General features: G+C 36.9%; 1 protein-coding gene and 1 long non-coding RNA gene across 3 annotated transcripts in view; one reads left to right on the top strand and one right to left on the bottom strand.

The window, feature by feature from the left end:
• Window positions 1-12,049, top strand: part of GPC5 (glypican 5) — a 585,152-nt gene that overhangs the window by 92,578 nt on the left and 480,525 nt on the right. For both annotated transcript variants that reach the window (XM_064408451.1, XM_064408450.1), the window contains exon 4: window positions 8,990-9,123. In XM_064408451.1, the coding sequence (XP_064264521.1) occupies window positions 8,990-9,123 (134 nt within the window). The remainder of the gene's footprint in view (window positions 1-8,989; window positions 9,124-12,049) is intronic.
• LOC135293846 (uncharacterized) lies at window positions 9,006-10,774 on the bottom strand. The gene is made up of 2 exons (XR_010355932.1): window positions 10,345-10,774; window positions 9,006-10,097 (listed from the first exon to the last, which is right to left on the bottom strand). It is a non-coding gene; the product is annotated as an uncharacterized LOC135293846 (long non-coding RNA).

Here is a 12,049-nt window from a genome sequence, read left to right as displayed (position 1 = left end):
TATATAATGTAGGAGCATTGCATAATTATGGCATGCATTATGCATTTGGATTTAATGTGTTTTGAATTAACCCACTTCACAATTTGAAATTAATTGAAACATGTTAAGTTGTTCAATTTTTCTGCATTTCTTTTTTAAGATTGAGATGTGGTATGTCAAGAAAGCGTAGGATCTTTAATATACCTTCCCTTTTTTATATATATATTTTTTTAATAACGGACTATTAGACAAAATTTGGTCAAAGTCCACAGATCTGAAATGGCTTTTTGCTTTCCATTGACTACATGGGAACTCAGAGGCCTGAAAAATGCAGAGTGAGCAGTCTGGGCTGCCATCATGGTCTGAGTTTAGGTGATATGATAGAGGTCTAAATCTGCTTTGGCACAATGGCAGGTTTGCCTCAATGTGCCTACTGGGCTCTTGGGCTGAAGGTGAGAAAGATTCTCCATGAGGCTGAAAGTACTACAATCTGATTCTTCATATTTGCAAAAAGAGAAGGAAGGAGTCTTTCAACTCCTTCCCCAAAGCTGAGTAGAAAGCATGAACAAGTGTAAAGAAGAACACTAACAATCCTTTCTGTAAGCTGTGTATGTGTTTTGTGTTTATTCTCTATTCTTCATTTTTCATTGTGAAACAGAGTAACTTCATGAAGAGGGAGCTGAGCAGACTTCTGTTATCTCAGTTGGCCTTTAAATAGCTACCAACTTGTTGTACGGGAAAAACTTTTTTCAGGGCAAATCCAGGGATTTTGAAGCAAATGAGCTTTCTGAACTGGTTTGATCCCTGAATTGATATGAACATGTATGAATAAATTACTGTCTTGTACGTTGCAAAAGATCTCCAAGGAAAACTGTTTTTCCCAGGTGCAAAGAAGAGAATGAGGAGGTATTGAAACACTTAATATACATTTACAGGAGGCAGAAACATTGGTCTTGTAAGCTGCAGTTTGGGATGAGGAAGAAACACATAGGTTCTCTGAAATACTAACTAGATAGTGGGGTTTTCCCTGCTTTTTTTCTGACTTTTTTGATCTTTATTATCATGAAAATGTCACCCTCCAGTTATAGAAAGAGTTATTGACAGTGTCTAATGCTAAATGAAATAATGTATTGTGACTGTTAATTTAAGTGAACATGATTTTATTAGCTTACATACTTTTGTTACGGAATTTTGCTTAGAAAACTGCTCTGCTCTTCACACTTTTGGAACATAAATTGCAGCCTGCAATAAAGTGTAAACATGTTGAGCAAATATGCTGGTGTAGCCAGCTTGATTTGCTTTCACTAATTCTTTATATGTTGTAAATTGAAATGTATTTTTTTGTTTTAAGTGAGTTATGTGCCTGATAAAGGTTATAGACCCTTATTTCTGCTTTCATTAACAATCACACTTCCGCTGAATTTCTTTTGGTTTACACAGGTGACCCTGGGTAATTTTAGACCTAGATTTAAAGAACAGTTATGCTTGTGTCCTACATGACAGCCCAATGCTAGCCCTCTGTGTCAGAGCTGTATTTGCTGGGCATACAGAAATATGGGGTAATAACATATGTTTGAACCACAAGAAAGCATAAATAAATCAGTCAGACTACACAGCTGATCTTTGGAAAGGGCTACTGCTGGTTTTATATAATTGTTTTTCAGAGGAGAGCCACAGTGTGTTTTCACTGAACATAAATGGAACACCTTGGCATCCACTGAAGCAGACTTGGATCGGGAGAGCTGGCAGCTTCTCATAAGAAGCAGTTTTTGTTGAACTGCCTTTGAAGAGTTTGAACTGGCAGTGCTGTGTTCTGGCTACAGGGTAACTTGGCTGAGAACGTTTGGATATCCCCTGACATTAAGTCATTTAAAGTAAAAAAAAAAAAATAAATAATTTCCTTCCCTTCCAGCTCCATTCAGGAGGAGAAACTGTTTTTACTGCCAGACTTGCTGAGTGTTAGTCCCTCATGAATGGAGCAACAGAATTAAAACCATTTACATATTTTAGTGATTAAAGACCAGAAGACACAAATTAAAAGTATATTAAGGAGCTCATATTTAATAGGCACTTAGATTTCGATTTGCAATCCCCAACATGCAAAATTATGAAGGAAAGCAGAGATAATTAAACATTGATAAGATATGAGAAGAGAGTTCTCAAGAACTTGGAAGGGATTACTGATTTTGACAAACATAGCAGTAGGAGAAGGATATAAGTCTCAGTCATGTGAAAGTCGCGGACTGTGACTCCTAGAATCCAACAGCTTGGACAGTACCCTTTTACAAAACCCTATGAAAAAATTCTGATTATAAAAAGCTGGTTTGCAAACTCTTTGCATTTTTGTCTTTTTCCTTGGTCTTCACTGTAGATTTTGTAGACTCACAGAATGGTTTGCATTTAATTGGACTTTAAAGATCATCTAGTTCCACCCCCCTGCTATGGACAGGGACTCTTTCCACCAGACCAGATGTTCAAGGTCAAATCCAGCCTGGCCTTGAATACTTCCAGGGATGGGGCATTACCCCATTGAGTGGTGCTGCATAGTGCCAGACCAAGTGGAATTATTATTTCAGTATCTCCAAGTTGTACTTCAATTTATATATCACAGAAAGTTACTTTCCTTTTATTTCCAACATGAAATACTTTCATTTTTTTTTCCCTGAGGAGGCTACCACTACCTTGCTAGTGGGTGTGCATTCTGTACATCTGCAGTTTACATTTATTTTTCCTCAATAACACCTGCTTGGGTGTGAGAGAAACTCTTACATTTTACAAGTTTTCTTTGAATTGGATTTGTCCTTTTTGAGCTTGAAACCACTTCCAACTCTATCTCTCCTGAAAAATTATAGCTGCACATTTTTGTGTATCACCTGAAATTTCAATTTCAATTTTGTATAAAATTTCTTGGAAAAGAAATCAAATCTACTTGAGATTTGTCTTGCAGAGGATTCTAAATTGTTTAGTAATTTTAGCAGGCATTATTCTAAGTGTCTGATTCTCTAGGCTTTTGTTCACAATGTTTTCCTCCTCACCTGTCATGGATTTCTCCTGAAAATTCTGTAAAATGCTTAAACGTAGGTATGAATCCTGTGATTTCCCACTGTGACTCCAGAACTTGCTTATTTTCCTTTGTCTGAGACATATTGTTAGAGTCAAGTAGTCACGGATAAAGAAGACAAAATTTGGAAAGAAAGCAAAGAAAATAATACATAATTTCTTCATGGTTTTTCTGGGTTGTAAACCTGGGACTCCACCAGTTTCTCTTCACATTAATGGTTGCATATTAACATTTTTTCTGTTCTGAAGGAAAAGCAGATGTTTATTACATCATGCTTGCTGTCTTTGTTTTCAAAACCTTGGATTTTGTCTCAATAGGGAATACTTTAACCTCCCATGCCATGTGCACCCTCTCATATATCAAAATGCATTTTTCATTGAAACAGAAGTTTGAGATTAAATGAGCAACTGTTCCAAGCAAAAAAACAAACCAAAAAACAACAACAACAACAAAAAAAAAACCCCCAAAATCAAACCAATCCAAACCAAAACAAAAACAAACAGACAAACAAACAAAACCCAAAAAACAACCCTTATACCTCCCAAACCAATTGAAGGCTGCTGAAGTGCTTGGGAATACTGAAATACTGATGCTCCCTCTCGTGGTTTAGTTGAAATAAAACAAACCAGGAAAACTGTAACAGTTTAATGCATTGTTTTCCTTGATCAAAATCTTTGGTATTTTTGATCAGTAATCTGGTGCTGGAAATGCTGGCAACTCATCAAGAATCTGTTTCTAGAAGAAAGTATTCCTTTTGTATTTCTGGAAAGGAAAATAAAGTTAAACACAATTTTATTTGTACCAAATGAATATCCAACCAGCATGGTATTTCATTCTAGCTTTATTTTAGGGTTGTTAGATTTCAGCTGTCCATTTGCTTACAAGTGTTTGAGGGGATTTAACTGTAAGGAATATGGCAAGTTTGTGCCATATTCTATCTGACAGCTAGAATTGAAAGCCACAGACTAATCACTAGCTAAAACATGCATTAAATAAAATCATATTATGGCATAGCTAGTCACTTAGACTGTGCTGTGCATTGAGGAACAGGGGAGAAGACACCTCTCTGGGTAGAAAACCTCTTGGTCTTTCACTCAGATCTGGCTGGGTATCAGAATCAGGAGTCTGAAAACTGCCCTTTCCTTTATTGAAAGAGTTTATTGAAAGTTTAACTCTTTCATGGGTTTTTTTGGGCAAGTTTAGCAAGGACTGTAAGTTTTTGATACATGTATGTACATATCTCTAGGATTTCCTATAAATGAAGTATGTGCCAGATGTGTCTGTTGTCTCACAGACCTTCAAGGCATCAGTGTGGCCATAGTCCATGCAAGCATTAAAACTTGAGTCTGCTGAGATTCGGTAAATCTAGTTTGAAGTGCATCACTGGACTTTGTGTTGTTTTATTCAGTCATTTGATGTAAAATAATTTTGGTAGAATGTTGAGGTCAGAAAGAACCATTTGTGGTGTGGGAAAAAAAGAGCAAAAGGCACAAGCCAAAACCAAAACAAAGAATGTGAGACATTTCTCATATTGAGTGTCTGAACTTAGAGAGCAGTGTCTGACCATTATTGCTGTGATGCTCCCGTCATTGTGCAGTCCTGTTTAAATACAAAGGTTTATAATGCTCCAGACTGTGAGTAATCATAAGTAGGCATTCTAAGGAATTGAACTAAGGAAAATCAAACTGCCATAAAGTTCATGTGTGGCACTAATTGCAATTTAACTGTGTGGTAATTACAAGAGCTTTTAATTAACTCAGTCATCATACTGTGGCATACAAATTGTGCGTAATAACAGCATGCTGACTATAATAACAATAGGTTTGTCTGAACTGTGAAAATCAGGATTTTATAATTTTCTTCTTATGCCCTTAAATATTGTGTGGTATTTAAGAATGTTTCAAAAATAAAAAAAAAAATCCTAGCAAGTTGCTGAGGCTTGCCTGTTTTAAAATTTTGTGGAAGTCTTTAAGTCTTCCTGAAATTCAGTGAAAGGTCTCTCACTGAATTCTTTTTCTGATGATTTTTCAGTTTCACTTTTCTATTTTCATCCCTTTTGAGAATAATTTTTCACACTCTCTTGTTTTTGAAGCCAAGAAAAATTCTCAGTTTATGGAAACATTCAGAGGAAATCCCATTTCAGTGACACTGGAAGATAATAAGAATAGATTCTGATCAGATATTGCTGCAAAATGGTCATTTATTAGTTCAGTAGGGTAGTGAGAGCATTGCTCTTCTCTCAAAGTTATGATTCCAGTCTCTCAAGACTGGCAATAATAGCACTGAATGATTTCTCAGTTGGAATGTTAATTTTGCAGTCCAGAGAATAAAAAATGAATATAGTTAAGTCCTTCAGAAAACACAATAAGTATGACTAGGTGGTGTTATGCCTATCACATGTACTTCTTCCTGTAGATATAAAGAAAGAATTAAAAAAAATAACTATAAAGCAGAAATTATTGTGGGAACTGTTTTTATCTGGTTTTTAGACTGTCATCAGCCCTGTACTGGGAAATGAAATACTGGAATGTTTGAGTTATAAATGATTTGGCTCACAGACAGAACAGACACCTGAAGGCAAGGCAAGAGTACATGACATTTTCATATGCACAAGTTTAATGAAGAAACAAGATGATAATGAAGACTGGGCTAGTGAGGGAGGCAAAAGTAAATTTGTCATGCACATAAAGTTAATGACATAAAAGTGACAGACACTAGTGAACAGTTAAAAAAGCCCAGGCTGGGTTTGGCTGGGTGAGCAATATGAGCATGGTGTAACCAAACACAGAAAGAAGAACCAACACCATAAAAAGCCAGTGGTCCCAGAGGTTCAAATATCACAGATATGAGAAAGGTTACAGAGATGCTGACATCACCATTGTAAATGCTGAAGTAGCTCATCCTTCAGAAACTCTGTCTCAATAAGTAAGTGGCTGCCAAAGAGTGAATTTTGTGCTGCTGCCCTCATTAACAGAACTGAGTTCTCAGCAGGATGATTACTGTCAAGCATATCTTTGGCAGATATGCATTGGAGAATGGCAGAGGTGTATGTGGCACTGTGCAAGATGCTTTTTATTAGAATTTTCAGAATTTTCCAGCACTGGGGAAAATAAAATCAGATCTTAAAAAGACATTTCAGATAATTACTGTTTTTAATGTTGTTTTTGTATATAAAGTTTGCCCAAGATTACTTTTTAAGAAAGATTTTGTATTTGGAACTAAGGTATGTATTTACATGTATCAGTGAAAGCAAATTTCTTACTATTGCAAATGCATTTCTTGAGACATTGACTCAAAGAGAACAGAGGAAGGCTGTAAGACAGTATTTTTAAACAACTGTCTGTGTAAAGCACATGTAAAACAAGTATCATCCATATTCCAAGGCACTATGACTCTAAAAATTATTGATTTTATTTTTTTTTGTTCATTTTAGTCAGAGCAAAATATAATGAGATTTTACTGTAAATTTAAGAAACTTGGATAGCTGTGGGTTCTCTTGTTTTCCTGGTGAAGGTGAATGTATATGAGTTTTTTTTCAGTTTACTGTAAGTGGAGCTAATTTATTTATTTTTGTCTTTCTTTTTTTTTTTTCCCCGCCTTGACCTGAAGGACTGTTACTCATCTGCTCAGTCTGCATTAGCCAGCATGTCACCTCCACCCTGTTTCTCCTCTCCCCACAGGCTCTCACCCTGCAGTCAGGCTCTGTGAGTGCCTGGACAGCAAAGGTGCCTTGTTCACATGTGCAAGGCACTTGAGACCTGTAACACCCTACACACCTGACCCAGGCCTGTCAGGAGACAAAACATCTGGATATGACTCCTTCCCAAACATCTGGATATGACTCTCACTCTCTGTTAAACCTTATTTTTATTTTTGGTAAGACAAAGAATAGCTGAAGAGTGTATGGGAGGCTGGAACTGAGGCAACTCGAATAATCAGTTGCTTTGTCATAGAAGCTGATCATAAGCATAATGCTCCCTGTGTCACATCAGTGAGCATAAAAGAATATGATAAAAGTGAGACAAATGAAATGATGAAAACATTTTGTGTCTCTGGTATATCTCCATTATTTTGGCATAGAGGGGCTGATGTGATAAGCTGCTGCAGAGGCTGGCACAGGAGCAAACTTGCATAAGGGTGCATGAAGCATAGAAAAGGTGTAGAAACTTGCAAGTGGGGGAAAATGGGGAGTTCAGTTAAGCTGGTGGAATATGGTTTAGTGTGTTCTGAGGAAGAAGGACTGGGGGAAATAGAGTGAGGGAGGTTTGAAACTGAATTTGAGGACAAGAAGGAATGTAGTAAGGTGCTGTTCAGAGAGACACTGCGTCTAAGAAGAAATGGTGGGATGAATGCCTGATGTTCAAAGTGTAATCCCTTAAAGGACATTAGTCATATGTCCAGAGATTATTGTCTTGCAGGTAAATTCAGCATGTCAAAGTGTAATCCCTTAAAGGACATTAGTCATATGTTCAGAGATAATTGTCTTGAAGGTAATGTCATTTAAAGGGGGTCTAAACTATAACTTGGCTGCCTTTGTTGTGACATGTGAACCACAGCTTAAAAGGACCACTCACTTTCAACTTTACCTTCCATTTCAAATCATAAGGTGAACACTAGTTCTTATGTAGTAATAATGCTGATTCTTTCTTCTTTTCACCAACCTAAGCAAGTGCATTCAGTGAATCTTTCATTATCACCACGTACAACATGCATGCCAACAAACTCATTAAAATTAAATGTGTTTATTCTATTTTAAATTTATTTCTTAACTAGCTCTACAGGAGTTCTTAGTTGGAAAGATGGTCTGTAAGACTTGCATTTCTTTCTTTAATGCATGATGATAACTTGAAAATGAGATTTATTTGCAGTATCTGTTCTTACATGTGGGAATATAAAATAGGAAACAATAATCCTTGTTGTGTAGCGTACACACTCCTTCCTTCACATGGTAGCATTTTGAATATGTTTCTGCTTCAAGATTGGATGTCTGCCTTAGAAACCACGTTGATCTCCTCTCTCCCCTTTTCTCTCTAAAAGTTGACTACCAAATGACTACCAAGTTTTCATAAGTCACACACAGTATTAGTTTTTCACCAGTGCCAGCTTACACATTTCATGCTGTTCAGTCTGCTTAATGTATCTTGTCAGATATGATTACAAGCATATAACTATCTCTTATTTAATGAATATATGTATATTCCTATTTTGTTAATTAAATGACTAGGAAGAGTAATGAGCTATGAATGTGATACCCTGTGTCATATAAAATGCTCAGTATCACATTTTACAAATAAGAAAATGAGACTTCATGTGAATTTTTATCTGTTGACATCTAGATCAGAAAGCTGGACATAAAATTCCTTGATATTTTCAACATTTGTGGTCCAATATCATTAAACTTCCATCCTGGACCATTACCTTAGCATTTTTCAATGTTGTAATGCAAGTTTCCACCATGCTAACTGTTTGCTATAACTTTGTGTAACTGGGCTGAACATGCCATAATAATTTATCAACCCTGAAAGAAGGCAAAAAGGACAAAAAGTTCAATACATATTAGAAAGGTGATTGGGATACATTACAGAAAAAATGTAAATATGCTGCTGTTCACAACACATCATATTCTCTGAGGATTCTGATACAGTCTACATAAAAATACACTTCCTTATGGGAAAAAAAGCACCATAATTAATAAAATACATGGTGACTTTCTTACACACTTGGTATCCCTAAAAAATGAATGCTTTTATTATTTTTTATACTATAAAATGACTATGTGTTTGCTGCATTCATTATTGATACAGTGTTCCACAGTATGATAATTAATTATGCTTTTCGTAACTTAGTTTTTCTTTCTTGTTAAAATGTAGTGAAGCTGAATTGAGAGACACATAGCAATTGCTGCTTACATGTGTTCTTTCCTTCTTCTTGTGATTTTTTTCCTTTTAGGTGAATAAGATATGTGGTCCTCCTGTAAGGAAGCCTAAACAGTCTCCAGGTTGCTCCTTGGATCAAAACAAAGATAATCAAGGGTTGAAGATGTTCTCCAGAGACAGTGAACAAACATTCACCAACAGAAGAAAGTAAGACATTAGTTTTACAGCCAGAAAGAAAGAATAAAGTAAGCCATTAATTTTACGACAGAGTAGATTGTGCTCAATGCAATGGCATGCGTTACTAGCAAATAAAGTCTCCAAAGAATGAAACATTTTAGCAACACAGTCTACTCTGTTACATTTTGGAAAGGGGAATTTCATGACTAGATTTTGTTTTCAGAAGTAATGGACATATGACCAGGGTAACTTGGTGTGGTTTAAATTATTTAGGAGGGTAGATAATGTTGATAGAATATGTGTGTTAGCTCTGTGTGTAATTCTTAAAATTACATTTAACTTTACATATCAGCAGGCATTATTAAATCTGAAAAAAGTGACTGTAGCTTTTTACAGAAAACTATTTGTACAAGCTGGTAAGACAGAAAAAATGAATGACTTTTCTTACATACCTTTCTGCTGTAAAAAGCCAGACAACTAAGCATTTGGGACTAAATCTTGAAAGCCTTGTTCAAGCAAGACCTGCTGATTTTTTTTCCTGGTTCTTTTGCTGGTATATAGTGAATTGAAGTGACTTCAGAGGGTTGGAGATTTCATTTAAACCTGGCTCAGCATTGCAGAGTGAACTTTCTGCAACTGTATGAGTTAGTTGTTTGAGCTGCCATTACAGTCTGTGGAAAGGAGAAGTCATATTAGCTGCCCACAGGTCTGTAAGCATCCAGTGCCACTCAGAGATAGCCTGGGGTGTCCCAGCTGAACTCCTGCTAAGGACACAGGTGTCCCATAAGTTGTATCATAGAGTTCAAGCCTGACACAGTTGAAGAAGTGTTTGGAACATACTCTCAGGCACATGGTGAGACTCTTAGGGTAGTCCTGTGCAGGGCTAAGAGCTGGACTCAAAGATCCTTGTGAATCAATTCCAAATCAGCAGATTCTGTGATTTTCTGGTGGATTCCAGCTTTCTGCAGGTATCGTAGGTAGCTGAAGGAATCTCAAAGGCCAATCTATATTTAGACAAGTTAATCAGGTTTTTAATGACCATAATAGCACTGTTAGGCATTAGGAATGTTGCAGTTAAGATTAAAGGCTCCATTGTGCAAATGAAGTACAAAGTTAAAATCGGAAATTTAATTTATGTTACAGTATTTACTAAAGAACAGAGAAGTTTTCTTTGTCCTCTTTTTCCTCTCATTTCACTTTGTAGTGCAGAAGGAAACAGAAGTGAGAGAATTGCAGGGAATAATTGCTCACTCCTGATGTCTGGAGAAGAAAAGGTGCCTCTGAGCTTCAAAGGCGAGCCATTCTTCTCAGTGTAAGGACCTTCAGTTACTAAATAGTGGAAACAATAAACAACAATGCAAAATATAAATAGAGAGTTTTGAAAACATTGTGGTAACAGAAAGATATGCAAACCAGAAGTTTGCTTTAGCCAGCGCAGACATTTTTCAGGGAATACCATTACATGGGTGCATGTTTCTCAGTTACATGCAAGTTCTTGATGTTTTCTGATTGCTAACACTCTGCAAACACAATATCATATTCTAAAATTTCACTTAAACCAGGACTGTTCCATGTTTCAAAGCAGAACAGTGTATTGCCCTGAGGGAGATCTCCTGAGAGACCTTAAGGGGCATGAGAGGCAGTGGGCAGCACAAAGCAACATTGTCTTTCCTTTCCTTTCCTTTCCTTTCCTTTCCTTTCCTTTCCTTTCCTTTCCTTTCCTTTCCTTTCCTTTCCTTTCCTTTCCTTTCCTTTCCTTTCCTTTCCTTTCCTTTCCTTTCCTTTCCTTTCCTTTCCTTTCCTTTCCTTTCCTTTCCTTTCCTTCCCTTCCCTTCCCTTCCCTTCCCTTCCCTTCCCTTCCCTTCCCTTCCCTTCCCTTCCCTTCCCTTCCCTTCCCTTCCCTTCCCTTCCCTTCCCTTCCCTTCCCTTCCCTTCCCTTCCCTTCCCTTCCCTTCCCTTCCCTTCCCTTCCCTTCCCTTCCCTTCCCTTCCCTTCCCTTCCCTTCCCTTCCCTTCCCTTCCCTTCCCTTCCCTTCCCTTCCCTTCCCTTCCCGAGATTCTGGAGACACTTCATGGCATGCAAACTGCACCAAAAAGGGGAAGGCAAAGAAAGTTTGAAATCCATTGGTGCAGATTCCAGTTTAACAATTTCCTATCTGCTACCATCTGCAGTTGCTACCTTCTGGATCACCTCCTTCCTTAATAGGCAGAGCCACTTTACATTTCACTTTATATTCCCATAGCAACTGTGAGAACCTCAAGTGGAAGTGTGACTTCAGCGAGTGCTTGCAGCCTGCTCTTAAGGAAGTTCTCTTCCCCAACTCCACCTTATTTACCTCCTGTGGTACTTCTGTTTCCAAATGTATGTCCATATGAAAGGTTACCTTTTAAAATACATGTTGGGTTGCTGCTACCTGAACTTCTCCTGAATTATTTTTACCATTGGACCTAAGCTGGTATTTTCTGGTACTATTTGGTATGAGAAGAAAAAGAAATTTCTCCTTTCTTTTGATGCCAAAAAATTGTTAGATGAATTTAAAAAAATCCAAGCAAGCCTTCCATAGCAACATACAAACTTGGAAGTATGTAATGCTTTTTTCTCCAGAACTGTAAACAGCTTCTAGTACACAGGATGAAATTGTAAAAAAAAAAAAAAAAAAAAAAAAAAAAAAATCTGAATAAACAGATAAAAAGTATCTTCAACTTCCACTGACTGTAATTGCATATTTGTGGTCAGCTGCCTATAATTACATGCTATCTAGTCTAGAGGATGATCATATGAAAATTGACATTCATACCATTTGCCCTTCTAACTACTTTGGTCAGACATCAACAGGGGCTGAAATCAGTTATTACTTCTCTATTAAATGTATCTTTGCCTGAGGACGTATTTACTAATGAACTAAATGACATTTCTGTTAGAATGCAGTTTGTGACAAGATATTATGACAGCTATA

This window comes from Passer domesticus, chromosome 2 (assembly GCF_036417665.1).
Source record: "Passer domesticus isolate bPasDom1 chromosome 2, bPasDom1.hap1, whole genome shotgun sequence".
In the NCBI taxonomy this organism is placed as follows: Eukaryota; Metazoa; Chordata; class Aves; order Passeriformes; family Passeridae; genus Passer; species Passer domesticus.
The sequence above is the reverse complement of the archived record's forward strand: the minus strand, read 5'-3'. Positions and strand labels throughout refer to the sequence as shown.